The sequence below is a fragment of the Lineus longissimus genome, chromosome 6 (assembly GCF_910592395.1).
Source record: "Lineus longissimus chromosome 6, tnLinLong1.2, whole genome shotgun sequence".
NCBI lineage: Eukaryota > Metazoa > Nemertea > Pilidiophora > Heteronemertea > Lineidae > Lineus > Lineus longissimus.
The window spans coordinates 2,591,124-2,610,983 of record NC_088313.1 but is presented as its reverse complement, the minus strand read 5'-3'; the positions used below and the strand labels follow the sequence as shown (position 1 = coordinate 2,610,983).

Sequence of the window (19,860 nt, the reverse complement as noted above, 5' to 3'; positions counted from 1 at the left end):
AAGCTACTGGTTGATTTAGTCTGCTCAGAACGGGTGAAACCGTAACCCAGCTCTAGAAGATGATATTGGATGTGGTGCGAATTGAAATGAAGAGTGGAGACCACGTCTAGATTGTGCTATGAGCCACGAGTGCATGTGAGTTCTCACAGGCCACCTGATGGTCCACACGGGTGCCCATGTCGTCAAGGCACATCCACCTGGGGCATACCAGGGGGTGACGCACCGACATAACGTTGCAATAAAAGAAATAATAGAATATGAAGGTATGCTCGATATGCTTTGCAAAAAAATAATTATACCTTCTCGTCGATTACTGGGAACGGAATAACGATGAATGAGGCACACCTCGGTTTCTTCCAACTCTTTAGGTGTTCCATTTCGATGAAGAAAAACCTCTGGTCGTTCCGGGTGGCCGATGTCGGAAAAACCTCTGCTTTCAATAATTGGCCGCGTATTTTGCGTTGCATTATCATTTGCAACAAAAACACATGATATCGATCTTCATTTTTTTGGACCAGCGGTATGTGATTTGAAGACACTGCTGGCCCATTGACTAAGTATTTGGTAGAATCATAAAACCTATTCGCTCTGAAGTAACTTAACTTCGTCGGACACAATTGGTAGGTTTCGCAACCCCTTATAAAAGACGTGTACGAACTACGAGTGTCCGTCGTCATGGTCGTCTCATCAAGTTCTTCAATTTACACTCCGGACGCAGTGGACCGGTCTCGTTCCACACCATAAGGAGATCCGATGAAGATGACGCAATGGACTGCCAAGGGAGTCCAATTCAATCGACTTGTCGAGTTGTCGACTTCGCTGGTGGATGGAGACATAAAGACGTACCATCTGATGGACTAATATCGACAACTGACGACCGGCCATCTGATGAATTTGGACAACTGAAGACTTACGGCCATCTGATGGTTTGAGACAACTGAAACGGACCATCTGATGGATTGAGACTTGTAGACGTACAATATACCATCTAATTAACTAAGACAACTGAAGATGTACCATTGGAAGGAATGAGAAAACTGAAGAGCGGTCATCTGATGGATTGGGATAACTGAAGACTAAGCAGCTGATGGATTGAGACTTGAAGACCATCTGATGGATTTGGAAATCTGATACGGACAATCTGATGGAATGGTAAAACCGAAGCCTGACCATCTGATGCATCGAGACAACTGAAAAACTGACCGTCTGATGGCCAGACTCCCGACACCGTAGGCTCGTACAAATAGGGACAACTGACTTACTTGCAGCATTTGCTTGGATGAAAACATTGAGAACTTGAACTTTGGTTATGGAATGATAACCAAATACTTCAAGAAACAAGTAGTAAGAATGCATTGTTTACAAGCACAGACTTACTTTATTAATAATTCCCTCTCCCAGGGTATTTGAAATGTACAACAGATGTATATCATAAAGACCTTATAAACTTTCTTACAAGTCAGACTAGTAAAGTAAGAGAAAGAGCCGATAAGACAAAGTCTTACAGGCAGTTTCTGCCCAGAAATGTAAATTCCCTGTTCAGCTGATTTTGATATGTAGGTGCCAGGTGCCACCACCAGGAGATGTTCCACCCAGATGAACAATACATTTTTCTCAGTCAAAGGCAACTGTAAAATCGGTCAAGTGCGGCTACAACCACCTTGACTGTAACTCTCCACAACACGTTTCTCAGTCAAGGGTAACTGTAAAATCGGTCAGGCGCTGTTACAACCACCTTGATTGTGATACTAATGATCTATTCCATAAAAAGGCAGGTTGTGACAGCACCTGACTACTTGACAGTAGCTAGCAAGTAATTTTCAGTTTGTCGTTTCTGAGTTATTATAGGAATAGAGAACATATAATGGCACTGGAATTGACAAGCAACCTTTCATGCATGGACATGGTAGATTCCGGTGGCGTTAGTTGCAATAGCAGAAGCAAAGCTCAGAAGAGTTCCAATGACCTAATTTACAGCACTTGTTTCACTACTGCCATCTATAGAGAATCTACAGAACTACAAAACTACACAGAACTACTAAAAGGGTTGCAGTGTATTATAGCTTTGTCATCTTTATGAGACAGTATGTGCTATTACATCTACACAGTTTTAGTCTCTGCCCAGTTTTCTGAATGAAGAGGTTTGAGGGTTGGCAATAGGGAGGCCTACCCCCGTTTCGGCTGGAACCTGAAATCCAAAATCAATTAGATAGATCTCCTTCAAAACAAAGTGAATGAAGGGGCAGCGGTAGTGCAGTGGAAGAGAGTCGGCCTCATGATCAGGAGGTCGTGGGTTCGACTCCCGCCCGAGTCACTGCTTAGTTCCCCTACTGGTCGAGTTCAAGTGAGCGTCTTCTGGTTGCTCCTTGAAACCCCTGATTGACTTCTGCGGAGACCGGGGTAATAATATGATATCCCAAAGCGCTTTGAGCGAGAACTGTAGTGTCACGGAATTGCGCTATATAAAAGACTCATTATATTATATTATAATTGCAATTTCAAGGCCGGGAGTCTGTTCTTTGTTTTCTAGAGAACAGACACCCATGATTTGAATGAGCATTCAATTCATTTTGAAGGAGTTCCAATTGCTTTAGAATTTCAGGTTCTAGCCAAAATGGTGGTGCCTGTACATGCTTCCCGAAATTGGTGGCTTGCATTGGACTAACTTTTTCCCCTTGTCCGTCAATAAAGGCATTCAAGTGTGTTGGTCAACCATGACTATCTCCTTTGTCCCTCCACCAAAAGGCCTAGTTTCCCCTTATGACATCAGTATTTCGGACACTCAGCGCCCCATTTCTGGAAAGGTGTATTGCCAACCCTCAAACCTCTTCAATCAGAAAACTGGGCAGAGACTACAACTGTCTAGATGTAATAGCACATACTGTCTCATATTCATAAACATGACAAAGCTATAACACAATGCAAGTTTTTAATCATACTTATAACAAAGAGACGAGATCATAAACTATTAAGTAGAATTATACACACCCCACCAGTCTACATATTACACTGTTAAATAGCAAACAATGGTCTATCTATTCTAAGTCCGGTGTAAAAGGAATGGACGTCCTATGAATGCAGGACCCCATACAATAGCTGCGTATTGTCAACAATGCGGTCAATGGTTTGGTTAGGGTCAGCTACATAATCTTCAACAAAGGAACTTGGCGACTCTATTCACTTTAAGTTTAACAAAAGGATCGGACTTATATTCCGGGGGGACTTGCATATCTTTTACACCGGTCTGTCCTCGCCCTCAGCATTTTAACTACAAGCACATTTATTACATTTCACCTGGAAATACCCAGTCACCATTGACTATGAATGAGAATGGTTTCCATGTTCTACTGATACAGGTGCACAAGTGCTGTACCCAGAATATACTCTAACACCACCTTTCTATGCTAACACCACTTGATCAATAATATATTGCATTGCAAGGGTGCATCCGATTTGCTCACTTGTCATCAACACATTGGGCTAGCTCGGGACCACTCAGAAAGCAGAGTCTTAACCCCGCAAAGCTAGCAAAGACCAGTGGTGGTGTAGTAGCTCTCTGACTATAGCAGTCATTAGGCCCCAGGTTCGAGCCGAACTGCCTGTGTGAGATTCTAGGTATCAACAACTCTAACAACAAGTTGTTGACAAACATTGGGTGATATGAATAAAGACTAGCAAATGCTTTTATCTAAATCTCCATGTACATTTACACTAGGCCTTCCAGTACAAAACCGGAGTAAAAGCATTTGCTAGTCTTTATTCATATCACCCATTGTTAAGAATAACAGGGCCCATCGCAAAGAAAAAAAACATTGCATGGTACAATACAAATTATATTAGAATCTAAACAAAACATACATGTATAACCAAAAACATCATCTCGGTAGTCTTCCATACCCGCTTTTAAAACACACAGTAACCCCCTCCCAGTTTCAGTTCAAATCCGTATTTTACCATATTGAACCCCCAAGGGAGGGCCTCCCTAGCCCCAGTTTGAAGCGAGTGATGATAAACAAGAAAAATTTGCAAGAGTCTAGCGTAATTTTGCCTACGTTGTATATTGAAAATGTAAACTATCAAACATACATATACATTCATGATTCTAACCTCCAAAAGTTCTACCAGTACTAATATGTCTTCAAAAGAGAAAATGTCTTCATTTGATGGGAATACTCCCCCAAGGAAAACCAACAATGCAAACTTGAATCAGATTTTATGATTAACAAGATGTCCTGCATGAAAAGTACACAAAACGTACAGCACAGTAAATATTATGTCCTGTGTAACAAGAGAATGGTGAAACAGGAAAACAAACCATTGGGTAGTGAGAAGCGAACTGAACTTGTGGTGCTTCATATATACCCTTTTACACCATGTGTAGGAAGCCACTGCTGGCCCACACAAACCTTAATATGTGACCTGCTCTACCAAAACTAGGCGCTTGTCGCATCTGAACTTGACAGGTTGATACGGACTTGTTGTTCATTTCCCTATTGTAGACCTTTTGTGAAATGTGACCAAATCAGTTTGTAATAGATTTCACAAAAGGTCTACAATAGGGAAATGAACAACAAGTCCGTATCAACCTGTCGAGTTCAGATGCGACAAGCGCCTAGTTTTGGTAGAGCGAGTCACATATAGGCACAACAAAAAAACATGTGGTGTGCGACCATGCGGTCTTTTATTTTGTTTGCTGGTTGTTTGTTGTGGCCAGCAGTGGCTTCCTCCGCCCTGTGTTAGGGCCTCTATTATGTATAACATTGCCAGTGAAAGTGTCAATACCACTAGTTACCATAATACACACTACAATGTTCCCATACAAATACAGTACAAACCCACATTGTCTGAGGGGGCAGATGAGACTGACAGCAATTGGGAAAAATCTTTTATGAAGCAATTAACTTTCAAAATTATCCGAGTATATAATTACAAGTATTTTTGGAAAACAACGCACCTCTGGAATTCCTGGGGATGCCTTAGTAATACAGGGGAACGAGTTTACAATCCCCGATCACACCCCAAAAAAAGGTCATCGGTTGACTAACGAAGTACCACTGTTCAATGGATTTATAGTTACTTGAATGTGATCAAACTACGTCATTTCCGATCGGGGATTCTAAAGTTTAGCCTAATACCAGAATACAGGTTTTGGACCAAGCTCCAGTCAAAACAGTAGAAAAGAATGGGCTATTTCAATTAAATACATGTAAAATGACCAGTCCCTTTTTTATGGATAAACTAACCAGAACCAGTTAAAGCAAATTCTTTCTGTGGGTAATGTTTCATGTTTTAGTAACCATCACACTTGATAAGCAGTAAAAAATTCTCAAACAAAACTTAGAAATAGAATGATACATATAATAACAAAGATTGTTATTTAAATTCCAATTGCAACAGTCCAAGATAAGAACTAACAATATACTCTTGCAGTCTAATAGTATAAAATAGAATTTTGTTCTTTTGTTGTATATTTGGCACACTTTCAATCTCACCTTACCATAAACACTTTTTTTCATAGAGAACCTTATTAAAGATCTGACCATTACATAAGTCGTACTTCCACCTATCAAATCCCCGTGTCTTTTGCGCTTACACCTATGAATTGCCGTGTCTAAATAGACCTGTGTGTCAAATCCCCGTGTCTACTAGCCCCATCGAGCTCGATGGGGCTAATCGGGGGCTAATTTAGACCCGTGTTCAACACGGGTTTTTCGATAGGTGGAATCTGAATAGCCCCGGCAATTGCAAGTTCTAAGACCCGGCGACAGATGGCGCGGTGTAGTTGCCTCGGTATCGCGCACGCGAAATTCCCCTCCAACGGGAAAGAAACACAGGAGAGCTCCCTACCTACAGCGCACCTGTCGCCGGGGCTATTAACCATTATCTAACACCACTGATAGGTGTAAGTGCGCCCCGGGTTTTTTGACACACGGCGAAGACACGGGTCTAGAAAAAACACGGGGTTTTATGATAGGTGGAACTACGACTATAGGCAAGTACCCAAGGTCATATTGGTTAACTGATATGTGTACAGAGCAACAAGATCTTTTGTTCCAGGACTTAAAACCATGGCAGTTTTTCACTCACCCACTTGAAAGTTATACTTGTCTCTCTCTGGAATTGGAAGTATGGAGGGATTTTCCTAGGAAGTAGAGTTCAATGTCTTCAAGAGATTTTCCTTTAGTCTCAGGTACAAACTTATACACAAAAAGTATTCCAACAAAACAAAAGGCAGCAAAGAGCCAGAATATGCCATGATAGCCAATTAGCCCACTAAGAGGACTAAATGTCTTGGTGACAAGAAATGCAAAGCCCCAGTTCACGAGAACTGATATTGAACTGGCCAAACCTCTGGCCTTCTGCGGAAAGATTTCTGATGACAGTAACATCGGCACTGGCCCCCAACCAAATGAAAATGAAATGATATAGACCATTAGGCAAATAACAGGCAGAATTTCCATCATTTTGGTTGTGTTGACATTCCTTGTGGCCATTCCATTGTAATACCATCCAAATACGATGCAACTCATCATCATTCCAGAGGCTGCGAATAGAAGAAGTCGACGTCTTCCTGCACGATCCATCATGAAACAGCTGAGCAATGTTGCAACAACTTGAATGCCACCTATGACTACTGCTCCTGTGTTGCCAAACATGGTGAATAAACCAGCTTGTTGTAGGATTGTTACAGCATAGAACATGATAGCATTGATACCAGTCAGTTGCTGCAGAGCCATGACACACACAGCAACTTTCAACGGTTCATAAAGTTCTGGCTTGGTGAAGTCCGAAAGAGATGCCTTTTCCCCACTCTCCATATTTTCTTCTATGTCCCGGAGTTCATTTTCAGCATCAATATATGGACCTCGGAGCCAAAGGACGGATTGTTTTGCTTCTGCTCGACGTCCTTTCATGAGCAACCATCTTGGTGTCTCCGGTATAGTTGCCATCATGCAGTTTGACAGAAGAGGTACGACAACGCCAGCCCAGGCCAAAAACTGCCAACTTCCAGTTATACCCAAGTAATAAACCATCAGGATTCCGAAAGTGATAGACAACTGGTTACAGCATCCCAACAAGCCTCTGTGCTCCTTACTTGATATCTCCGCAATGTAAACTGGAGTCGCAGCACTCACCAATCCGATCGCGATTCCAGTCAAAATTCTACCAAGCAAAAACGTAAAAGTATTGAAACCTACAGCTATCAATGTCCAGCCAAGAACTAAGGGTAGTGTTGTGATCATCAAAGTTCGTTTTCTGCCAATAAGTTCCATGGCAACTCCAGCTAGGAGAGAGCCCATCATCCCACCAAGTGTCAACAGGCTTGAAAACCACGACAAGTTATTTGCGCTCATCACTCCCTTCCATTCCATCTCGGGAATGGCAGGGGAAGTGTACCCTATGGCATAACCGAATGAAAACGGTGCTGTACACGCTACAAACGTTGCAAACACGACCTTCTTCATGCTTCCATTGTATTTGGAATTTAGGAGCCTGCCTTCATCGCCATCGGTTCCCGAGACCGCCATGTTTACAACCTTGTGCCCTTGGTCGTTATCGCAGGCGTTTGTGTAGAACCCCTGTACATTTTCTCCGACATATTTTCTGCAAACGAGGCTGGCTTCTTCGTGGCAACCTCATTAAAGGACGACGCAGATTAGCAAGCCCATTATCCGTCGACAAAGTATTGGTTTACAATTTAGCCTATATCCTGATTTTCATGCGTTTTTTGGGCGAGTGATTTACATTCAACATATAAAATTCATTGACGTACTAAATAACTTTGCTGGATTTTTTTCTGGACGGTGCCTCTCGTTTCATAGGTTAGTTGCTTTAAGGATTAACCTGAGCCCCTGACATTGAGCTCGAGGTTTGGATTATGTTTAGTATAAGCACGCAATAATTAGACTCCCTGGGCAGCCCATCGCGTCTCCTAAGTTATGGTGAGGAACGAGGCCGGCCCACTGCATCCGGAGTGTAGGAGTTATACGCCTGTACGACAGCGGGAGCCAAGACTACTCTAAACTCCGAAGAGCAGGACAAATTATTCACAGATTTTTGTATTTTTTCCATTTTATATAATTATGATTGCATGGGCATGGGCAGCCGACAGCTACACTCCGGACGCAGTGGATGGACCGGCCATGTCCCTTACCACATGAAACATTATAAATAGGGTAACGAAATGGACTGCCCCGGGAGTCTACCGACAGACGAGTACTAATGCGCCTCATAACTCTGTTAGTCCTTTAAAAGAGGAGGGTCAAGAGGGGCACGTGGCTTTTTCATAAGTTCTTCCCATACCTTTTTTCAGTAATAAGTACACTATGTTGTCTCAAATTAGCAGTGAAGGGCCGGAGAAGCGAACATTAAACCCTGATTTCCTCAGGATAATCCCAATCTGAACATCTCAATCAAAATTTCAAGGACTAAATGAATCGCCCCCTCCGTCAGAGTCCTCACAGGAAAGACCCAAGGTCAAGGTTGCGCGACGTAAACAAACCGCATTACGATGAGATGATGTTAATACGCTTGCTTAAACATTCGCATACTCGCGTCAGCACCGAAATGCACAAAAAGTGACGGTAAGAAAAACAAAGCTTCAGAAATATATGTAATGATGTTTTTGTTTTAATTACACAGTTCCTCGCATAAACGTATAACGCTTTGCACTATATTAGCGCAAGATACACACTTGCATTCCCAAAACAAAGTTTTTCAATCATAATCCACCGAGGAGCTCACAAAATCCGTTTCGTTTTGCAATAACCTTTTGAAATTCTCAAGGTTCGTAACATCTATTTGATAGGACGCAACATGAAGAAACGATTGATCGGTTTCTATTCAGCTGAGTGCTGCTACGACATGAGAAATCTGCGAGTAAATCTCCAAAAATAATCTACTGATCCCAAGCAAAATGGCTACCTTTCCTTGCGAAACCACACATGCACAACACACCGAGTGCAACAGTACATTTTGTGTGTGCATACGACTACGTGATACATGCAGCCAACATGTTGTGGCTGTTTTTTATCTTTTGGAGTCGTGATGCGGTCAATCCACTCTTTATTGGTTTGCGATCATACTCACTGTAGGCCTATGTCATGATAATTGATATACTCTGTGATGGTGCACTGCAACCATCATGCATGGTCTCGTGCCTCCTGGTATGATGGATCGGATGGATGGTGGTGTCATGCATACCCCATCCAGTGTGAGTGATCCACAGTGATAGGATATCTATGACATCTTGGAGAGAACGATAATAAAGTGCTGAAACTTGGTCGGCGCGACTCTGGAATGGTAAAATTTGAGCAACTTCAACAGGCGGACAGTGCATTGAAAAATTCCAAAAACTATTCTATACCGAGCTACTTACTCTCAAGTTACTCCTCGTGTATCCATTGTTCTCCAAATCGGATCACAAATAGTCATTAAAAGCACACAAAAAACCCAACGAGCACCACTGGTGTGACAAAATGGCGAAGAGCCGACCAAGTTTCAGTACTTCATTATCGTTCTCTCTAAGACGTCATATCATCACTGTGCTCAGATTGCTCAGTTATGATATGGACATAGCCCATGGTGGTTTTGCTCACAGTAAATATTTCGACTCGAGCCGTGCTGCCTTAGATCTGGGAGAGCGTTGTCACTTGACCGATGATGGTTCTGCTTTCCGACGACTGTCTCGTTACTTGTTGCCAGTCCAATCGACCTTTTCATGAAAGTAATTGAGATCGTTTTAATAAGTTTGTCTATGATTGATTGATTCATGATTAGCCCATTTATATTGTGTAAAAATGTATCAGTATCAACACCACACTTGCCCTTTACACTAGCAGGATCTCAAAGTCAAGATGAAAGGACCTGTTGACTACGGCCATAAACCTGATGGTAGAGGCGATGGAGGTAGCCATTATAACAACAACCACCCTTATCATCAGCCTCAGGGACATGGCGAGGGTAATGAGTTTGCCGAATTCTTATGGATGGGCGAAGAAAATATAGAGGAATTTGATAAGCAGGTAGGAGCTCTACTCACTCTTTAGTCTCGGGAGTTCAATTGTTGACAAGATTTAAGATTCAAACTACATGTAAATATCTAATCAAAAGGCCTTGAACCAACCTATTTGTCACTTAACCAGCCAGAAAAGATTAGACTAAGGTTGATCGTGGAAAGGGTAGAGTAGGGATTGTGATAATGACAATTGGCCTGTAAACTTCCAATACTTGGTGTACATTTCACACCCTGGTATAAATCTGTACTTGTACAGTATGAGTTATGTCCCTTTTCTCTGCAGTGCGAATTGGAGTTCTGGGAGGAGCAGTTTATCGAGAGTTGCTTTGAGGAGATGTTGCAGGAGGAGCAAGGCCAAGGTGCTGCACCAGGAAATGCAGGAGGTCAGCCCCAAAGACAAGGTCAGGATAGCCACAGCGTCTTCATTCCACCTCAGCAAAATGCTCCTGGGCCTAATATTCTCGCAGCTCCCAGTCGGGTGCCCAATAACAACTCGCAGCCATTGCCTCGTCAGGTACCACCGAGGGAGGGGGCAGATCTTGCTGGTATGATGCAGGGACTCAATATCGAGGAACATAACCAAAAGAATAGAGTAAGTAACCCACAGGGAGTTCCTTTGAACTGTTTATTTTCAACGAATGGACAAAGTCATATCATTACTGACGCTAGAAAGTGTGCATTGGGAGGTGTGTTAGAGACTCGAGTGATTTTATATTTACATGAGATAATTTGTAATGAGCTGAACTAAACTTAGTTTTGAAAATATTATTGATCATCATACGGTTTAAAATTGTAAAGAAGATTTTAATCCTTGTTTGTTTGCAGGTGATGAGCAGTAGACTGAATCCAGACGCTCCAGTCTTTGTTCCAAGGAGTGGAGACATCCGGAGTAGCGCCGACAGATAAAAGTTTTGCTCCCTAACCAAGTAGCATTTGAATGGAGACTGCCTACATCAATTGTCATTTGACCAGGAGTCCTTCAATCTTGCTTGTGAAGCGTAGACAATGTCACGCATCACCAACCTTAGATGTATCAACAAATGAATTAGCACTGCATCTTCAAGTTGCCTCTTTGTAAAAATGTTCTGCCACGTAAGATGGCAGTGGGATGGCTTATTGTTCGAGTGCATGTGCTGCAAATTTCAAAACTGCAAAAAAAAGTTCAAAACAACAAATGGTTATTGTGAAAAAAACTGTCCGCTGTAAACATAGGTATCCGAACTAACTGTAGATTCAGGTCATTCTATTGTTACAATAGTTGTCAGCAAAGTTGTATGCATTTTTGAAAAATAATACAAAAAAATATCTGTGATTTTACTGATCATGTGGAGCCAAGGTTTCTTGGTTCAAGGGTTTTAAGACCATTAAGGACTGAGAGTCTTCCCACGGACGTACTGGGAGTAAATTTTTTCTATATCTAGAATCTCAAAAAGGTACGTAATAGTGCTCAACGAGTATTTTCAAAAATGCTGTATCGGGTCGTAGGGTTTTGAATATTCTGTAGATATTTTCTTGCATGTTCCACAGGGACGGAAGTCTACGTCAGTCCTTGATGGTACTGATAAGCTGTATGTAGGTATTGTTGTGTGGTTTCATATAATCTGTCATACAAATTGCTCACAATATTTGTCAAAGTCTTGTTGGGAAGCAAAGTTAGACCTACTCAGAATTTGAACTAATTTATGTATGGTTTTTGAAGATCAGAGAGTCGGTAGAAAACACAATCATTTAATGTAGAATACAACTGTCTTCCCAATTGAAAAAACCCTCAGATTACTAAACTGAAGGACTAGTGTTAAAACAATGAATAGCTATAAGACATCGAGTTTGTTTTTTAATTTTGATGAAATAGCAGTGTTTAGCAAACTTAGATTCGTAAACAAACTACTGTATTGTTGTTACTACCTAATCTAATTTGAAGTCAAGTGCACAGCCCAAATAAAAACACTTCAGATGTTATACAAGTTGTCTCAATGTGTGTGATCAGACACAGATAAAATGTAGTCTCGTAGACATTTGGAAGAAAACTACACTGCATCTACGAAAACGACTTTCAGGTGGTCTTTTAGGCAATGGGTGATATGAATAAAGACTAGCAAATGCTTTTATCTAAAACTTCCTGTACATTTACACTGGGCCTTTCTGTACAAAACTGAAGTAAAAGCAATTGCCAGATTTTATTCATATCACCCAATGGCACAATGGCACAACCACCAATCAATTTCAAGAAAACGTTTCATTTAATGTCAGATACTGGTAGGTTTCTTGTGATGGTTGGTTGGTGGTATCGCCATGACTTCCATGATATTGGTATCAGCCACATTACTATTTGAATCGACCAGTAAAGTGTTGTCTTTCTGTTCCTGTATATTGCATAATATTTTCTGAGTTCTGGCATGTTCACTCAGTTTTCAAGTGTAATCTACCTTTACAATGATAACTAGAAATTAGTATTGTTGGCAAAATGCCAGGTAATAAGAACTCTGCTCTAAGGACAGTTGCATAGTTGTGCTGTAATACGTTTAAGTGGACTTGGAGCGTTGCCCATGTTTAAAATATTCAGACGTTATGATAATTACAATTAAGGTAGGCACGAAAACAAACCATTATACAGATGTTATAATGTCTGTCGTTTTCATGTACATGTGGTATGTCATGGATTATGTCGGCTATTGTCATATTGAATACACACTGCACAGGTGAAGACACAGCTGGCTCAGCTGTCATTCTTTTGCACTTAACATTTACCATAAGGACAGAACTCAGAAATATGTATGCTTCTAATTCTCGTGAATGTTTTTCGGATCAGTTTGTTCTGAGAATGTTTGTATCATATGTTCAATGAGTTGCCAAGTTGTGAAGCGATGAATCCTGTACAGAATTTAACGACCTAAATATTTTCCGTCTTCATTTTTTTCTGATGCTCCTCTGTGGTAAATGCAGATTATTTCGGATATGTTTGAGACGGAAAATGAGGAATACACCAGTCTAGATGTTGTCCCATTTGAAACTTGTGCTACTAAAAGATTGAGCTCACAAAATCCTCAAAATTGAAAAGAAATTAGGTGATGGCAAAACATTTTTTTTTCGCTGATTAACCCTCCTGATCTAATACTAGTAAGTGTAATAGGTTATAAAAAATAATTTCGATGAGCCATTCTAAAGAAGAAAAAAATGTGATTTTCCTGATTTTTGTGTGCTTATTAGGTGAGTTTTGGCAAGGAAATTATTCGCATATATTTTTTCAATTTTAACCTATTCAGCTACCATTGAGATAAAAAAGTCATTATCATTTGTTATCTAATACATGATTACTTACTTATACGCCAGATAATTATCATTGTTTGGATACCAGCATCATTCGATTGTCAAGCTGGGCATGTTTTTCTGATACATGTAATTGCGCCCAAATGAAATGCTGAATATTATTCATGTTACCTCAAATTGGTTGTATGCAGTGATGAACTGATGAACCTTTTCAAAAGCAAAATAATAAACTAAAAAATCATTTTGGTTTCATTGGTATTTGAGATTTTTTTGTGGTGTGCGTCCCCTCTAATTTTAAGTGTGCTCTTTTCTTTAATTTTGTGGGGTTTCAAACCAAAATATGGTAAAGATGGACAGTAGCTTTCTGCTTGAATGTTTAAAGTAATATATTCCATTTGATATGGGCTGGGTCAAAAACAGAATTTCTGTTGTGTGTGTGGTGGATTGGGAAATTTTTGTATTTATGCTGCACCTTTAATAACGTGTGTTCAAAAAACTCTCAAAGTCTAAGAAAAACTGTCGACCACTTGACTTAGCTTATTTCACTTTTTGTGAAGGATGAAATGCACACTAACTTTGAATTATCGAATGAAACTGTCATCTAGTTAACTTCGATAGCAGATATTCATCAGTTTGCATGATGAATGTGAGGAATGTCTTGTTTTTAGCTCTCTGAGAAAAGTATTGTGTCTGGAGAAAAAAATGGACAGCATCTGTCCAATTTGTTGCTTTTGGTAATATTTACAAGACAACTGTGTATTATAAATATTCAAAATAATAACACCATGTGAGTGATCACAATAAGAGCATTTAGACATGACTAATGTCACTTGCTTGTGCCATTATGGAATACAGTATTTGATATTGTGCTAATATAAGAACTTGGGACAAATACCAACTAGATCTCACTGCTTCCAGTCAGTTGTTGAAGTCTCTTTGAGGCTGGCTCCTGCCTTGTGCAGTGCATCAACATGGCAGCTTGTGTCCAAAGCCAGACTACATATATGTTTGGTTGGGGCCAAGAACAAACACCCTTGTGTTAGCAGGGCTTTTGTGTTAATCATATATGATTGTGTGAGCAATTTTCCTTTTTGAACTTTAGACAGGCCAGAAACTTTTTACGCAGGAGCTCGGAAAATTCCTAGGCCTACAAGTATCATATAGTTTACTTGTGAACTCATGGTACTAATGTCAATTCAATTGGATGTGCTTGACTCGAGATGTTATTGAGATTTTCTCCAGTTGCGTTGAATGTAGGGAGCAGCACTTGTTTCAGAACACCTGTTTGGCTATGGAGAAAACACAGTTATTGCACTGGACACTTTCAGCATGTCTTGAACCTTCAAAAAATCACCTGGGGTATGTTTGGATTTGAGAGCTATTATATTTTTTCAGCATATTTATTGGACTAGATTTGTTTTGGTGTATTTTGAATTTACTTTTCATCATGAATAATTTCCTTGCTACTTGACTCTGTGTAAATTTAAATTGGTCAGACACAGGTGTTGGAGTTTGCATTTGATTAGAAACTTGTGCAGGCATTTAAAACCAACCTTGCTCCAGTCCAGTTCTAGGTGTTTAGTTGATTTTGTCATTGAAGAGGCAAAGCTAGCATGTTGATTCATTTTACTCAGTAGTTTGTGGACTTCATGTGTTTTATGACCAGATTTCACAGTTGGGGAGGTAAAAAAAAACACTCCCTGTGTTTCACTGATAAATTTATGTGATATTAATTTAATATCACAAAAAGCTGTTCACAGACTATTGAAAACATGCTAATTCTGACCTCCATGTAAAAGTAAATTTAAATTTTGTGCACTTCGCGTACAATCATTGTGATCCCTCAAAAGTCACAATACATTCTTTAGTTGGAAATTCAACAGCATTGCATTGCTGACGGCCCAGCTTACTGATTGATACATGCTGGGCAATACCTTCAGAATGTTGAATCTTCATGAGAAAAGTCTGTGACCTATAGAGGGAGTATCTGCTCTTGCCCCATCTCATTCTCATGGTGACGACATCCAAGTCATTTCTAGCCAAGTTGCATGAATCAAATGATGTTGACGTGGCAATTTGGTGTCCACTGCGCCTGCATGACCGCAACTGAATGAAGAGATCATTCAGGAACTGTCTGGCAGCTGTGATTGTTGACCCGACGTCATGACATCATGATGACGTCATGGCATCCTTGTGACGTCATCAGTGACATCATTTAAGTTGCATGAATCAACTGTACATTTAGTGTCTTCCAGTACATTCATTTGTACATTCGGACACTATTTTGTTTGAAAATGTACTGGTATTCTAGCAAACTTGACGTGAATTAGACTCCATTCTTGTACACATTGCCTCAAAAACATCAAGAATGGTTGAACATAGCATCCTGGTTTAGATACCCAATAATATTTGAATGAATTACAGTACCTATCTCGATATGTCAATGTAGAAGTTCTGAACTGAGATTGGATTTAGGATTTAAATTGCTTCTTTGGCACTGAAAGATGTTCTGATAACAAACCCTCCCTTGATTGTTTTTGAGACAAACTGTACTGAGTCTGTCATGTGTTTGATACTGTAGTCTGAAGGGTAATACAAAGCATAGGTTTTAGCTCCATGCTGGTGCTCAAGTTGTTGACATTTTCCACTGCCTTTCCTGGTGGCATTTATCATGGGAGTAGAGTGTGGTCCATAAAAGTGTTTTTTTGGAACATACTGTGCAGTTCCATACTTATGTACCGTACTAGGTGTGTGGTGAAGAATGCAAAATTATATGTATTATGGTGTACAAAGTGCACCGGAATGCCGATGCTGTGATAGGCATTGCAGTTATTAATCTGCACAATGGCAAGTACACTACATTGGTTTTGAAAATTGGGCAAAACGCTTTCTTTAATGGGAATGATTGGATTCACGAACAACTTGGATGCTTGTCATATTCGAGGCCCTTCTCCAAAAAAAGGAGATTATCACGTGGAAAATTTGAGTAACTGCAGGCCTACATGTACGTTCCTAAAATGATGTCTCGATAAATTGTTTCTACATGTTTCTTCATTGCCCTTTAAAACCAATGAAAAGGGTACAAGCTCCCAGATGTGGGACTAGCTACGATGGCTTACAGTGATATTTTTGTCAAATTGGTGTGATCAGAGTTAGGGGGCATTGCCCACTGATCACTTTCTAAGTATGGAGTGAGAAAACCAATGCTTGTGTGAGCCTATGATGACGTGTACAAGGAAATGTGCAATAAAAAGTTCAAAATAAACAAGTTGAGTAATTTTGTTCATTTCCTTTGATGGGTTGTGGATTGTGAAATTGATTTCCTCAGTACAAAGAAGTAGCCTGCGCACTTCATCGGACACATTCGCCCAGTATTGTCCTTATCGGAGTGCCGTCAATGTGTTGTCCCCGTCAGCTGCAGCAGTAGTATCACATCCGCTCTGTCCCCATCAGAGACAGTATTGCCTCGTCCCCATCAGAGACAGTATTGCCTTGTCCCCATCAGAGACAGTATTGCCTTGTCCCCATCAGAGACAGTATTGCCTTGTCCCCATCAGAGACAGTATTGCCTTGTCCCCATCAGAGACAGTATTGCCGTGTCCCCATCTGAGGCAGTACACCGCTGTCCCAATCGGAGGTAGTGTCACAGCACTCCTCAACATAAACAGTAGAGAGCTGTCCTCATTTAATGGCAGTGTCATAAAAGCGCTGTCCATGCCTGATGGTATATCACACCCGCAGCCCTTGTCCTCATCTGGGGCAGTATAACATTGTTGTCCCCATCAGATGCAGTATCACAACGCTGTCCTAATCAAAGGTAGTAATCGCAGCACTCTTCAACCGGGACAGTAACAGTGCTGTCCTCATCTGATGGCAGTGTCAAAGCGCCGTCCTCATTTGATAACAGTTTCGCAGCGCTGTCCTCAGTAGATGGCAGTGTCAGTGCTATCATCAGCTGATGGCAGTGTCACAGCCCGGTCCTCATTCTGATGGCAGCAGCGTCACAGCGCTGTCCTCATCTGATGGCAGTGTAAAAGCGCTGTCCTCATTTTGATAACAGTGTCAGTGCTGTCCTCAGCTGATGGCAGTGTCAGTGCTATCCTCAGCTGATGCCAATGTCACAGCCTAGTCCTCATTCTGATGGCACTGTCACAAGCGCTGTCCTCATCAGAGGGCAGTGTCAAAGCGCAGTCCTCATTTTGATGACAGTTTCGCAGCGTTGTCCCCAGCTTAATTCCGGCAGTGTCACAGTGAGCTCCGATCCCCATATTCTAATGCCAGGGTCACAGCGCAGCACTGTCTTTAGCTAAGGGCAGTGCACAATGTTCTCCTCATCTGATGACAGTTTGAGAGTGCGCAGTCCTCATTCCGATGACAGTTTCGCAGTCAATGGATGGCAGTGTCACGGTGCTGTCCTCGTCTGATGACAATTTCGCACCACTCTCCTCAGCTAATGGCACCGTCACAGCGCTGTCCTCTTCGGATGGCAGTGCCAGAGCGCTGTCTTTATCTGATAGGAGTGTCACAAAGCTGTCCTCACCTGATGGCAGTGTCACAGCGCAGTCCTCATTCTGATGACAATTTCGTACCTCAGCTAATGGCAGCGTCACAGCACTGTCCTCATCGGATGGTAGTGCCAGAGCGCCGTCTTTATCTGATGGCAGGATCAGACAAAATCCTGCCCTAAACGAATGGCTATGTCAGAGCGCTATCTTCATCTGATGATAGTGTCAGAGCGCTGTCTTTATCTGATGGTAGTGTCACGCGCTGTCCTCGTCTGATGGCAGAGTCACAGCAGTGTCCTCATTCTGATGACAATTTCGCAGCGCTGTTCTCATTCTGACGACAATTTCACTGCACTGTCCTCAGCTAATGGCAGTGTCACAGCACTGTTCTGATCTGATTTCAGTGACACAGCGCATTCTTTATCTGATGGTAGTGTCTGAGCGAAGCTGTGTCACAGTACCAATGGATCGTCCCCCACAAAAATATCACAGATACTTTTCATTTTACCCGAAGTCCTAGTTCTACTTTCCAAACTCAGATGGCAGCACTAGACCAGTCCGCAAGCTATGCGCTGGAGTTTCATCCTTCACACCAGCCTAATCCAAGTCGTGTACGCCGTTGCAAGATTTACCAGTTGTGTCTTGTTCTAAAACATAGCACTTGGTTCTAGCCGCGCATTTATGCCTTTTTAGATCATGTGAACAATATCATCCAGCGCTTCAAACTCATTATTGAAATTGTAAAAAGATATCGTGTACTTCACTTTTTCGCATTGGATCACGTTTCATGCATCGTGAGGAAATCAGGGGTTAATGTTCGCTTCTCAAGCCCTTCACACAAGCGAATATTACCTCTGATTTCCTCAGGATGCGTTAACAAGCAAGGGACACCAGTCGATTTTTTGTTGTTGTGAGAACGCCCATACTGCACAGCTAACATTGTGTCATGTGTGTGGTGTTTGATAAGTTGAAGATCCAAACTTCAAAGCTCATGATGATGATGATGATGATGAAGATGATGATGATGACCATGACCATGACGACGACGACGATATTGATATAAAGCAGATAATGATTCAGTCGTCTTGGCGAATGCGCGATCGAAGCCGCAGAACAAACTGAGCAACGGCACTGAAACTGACCGCCATGTCCACAGCGTGGTTGTCATCTTTCTGCGCGATGTGAACAGTTCCTGATGGAAGACCAATCAAACTCATGGAATGAATTAAAGCTGACAAAGCGATAAAATATTAATATTTCGTTTATTATCATTCTAATTCTCAACATTTTAATCTTGACGACAAGGTGACCACATAAAGTATCAAAACATCCCACCACAACACGTGATATCATCGCAAGACATCCGGACAGACGGGCGGCCCCTTTGATCTGAGGGCTACCTAAGTTTACGGTCACAATGAATAACACGCATATACTTATCACCTTCCCGCTAACTCGCATAGCCGGACAACTCTCTTCATGAAATATTTGACAACAACTTTTTGGATTCACATTTACTCGGCACTGAACATGAAATAATGTGAAAATAGGTTATCAAACCCGTATTTTTATCTAGAATAATGAATATACCATAAAGAGATACTTGTGAAACATCATTGACCGACCCACCTTGTTATAGTTAATAGCTTAACTTTCAAAGCAACTGAATGGTATGTCAAGCTTTCAAATTGCCGCCCATCCCAACATTTTAGATACCGGGGTAATTACTCGTAGCATTCCATTCAATGCAACAATTTATGCTTTCATCGCCACCAACTGACCTAACAGCCTTTCTTTAGAGTAAAATTGACGGTTCAGCTTTAAGCAAGCTGATATATTGACAAATGGGTTTCTCTCTGGTACGATTCCACAGAATACGTTTGATATCGCTAGAACAAAGTCTAATACAATTACAATGATCACAATTGTACCACTTCCCAACACAACGAACTGGAACCTAACTTCCATGTATGTTTGATTGACATCTTTACCTGGTCACCCCGTGCCATTGCACCTGGGCTCGAGAAATGCATTATTTGGAACAATTCGGAATAATTTAAAAATCAACAG

General features: G+C 41.2%; 2 protein-coding genes across 2 annotated transcripts; one reads left to right on the top strand and one right to left on the bottom strand.

Annotated features, from left to right (window-relative positions):
• Positions 1-4,538: 4,538 nt before the first annotated feature.
• On the bottom strand, positions 4,539-7,528 carry LOC135489167 (solute carrier family 2, facilitated glucose transporter member 8-like). The gene has a single exon (XM_064774382.1). The coding sequence runs from the start codon at positions 7,464-7,466 to the stop codon at positions 6,099-6,101; it is 1,368 nt and encodes a 455-aa protein (XP_064630452.1). The 5' UTR covers positions 7,467-7,528; the 3' UTR covers positions 4,539-6,098.
• A 1,174-nt stretch (positions 7,529-8,702) lies between these two features.
• LOC135488954 (polyadenylate-binding protein-interacting protein 2B-like) lies at positions 8,703-16,553 on the top strand. The gene is made up of 4 exons (XM_064773954.1): positions 8,703-8,787; positions 9,843-10,025; positions 10,302-10,610; positions 10,844-16,553. The coding sequence occupies exons 2-4, from the start codon at positions 9,858-9,860 to the stop codon at positions 10,922-10,924; spliced, it is 558 nt and encodes a 185-aa protein (XP_064630024.1). The 5' UTR covers positions 8,703-8,787; positions 9,843-9,857; the 3' UTR covers positions 10,925-16,553.
• The last annotated feature ends 3,307 nt before the right edge of the window (positions 16,554-19,860 follow it).

What these genes read in the sequence shown, in the direction of transcription:
- LOC135489167 (XM_064774382.1), bottom strand. Translation starts at nt 7,466, where the DNA reads ATGAAGAAGGTCGTGTTTGCAACGTTTGTAGCGTGTACAGCACCGTTT.
- LOC135488954 (XM_064773954.1), top strand. Translation starts at nt 9,858, where the DNA reads ATGAAAGGACCTGTTGACTACGGCCATAAACCTGATGGTAGAGGCGAT. An exon ending in TAGAGGAATTTGATAAGCAG is followed by an intron (nt 10,026 to 10,301) that starts GTAGGAGCTCTA and finishes TTTTCTCTGCAG; the next exon opens with TGCGAATTGGAGTTCTGGGA. An exon ending in AACATAACCAAAAGAATAGA is followed by an intron (nt 10,611 to 10,843) that starts GTAAGTAACCCA and finishes GTTTGTTTGCAG; the next exon opens with GTGATGAGCAGTAGACTGAA.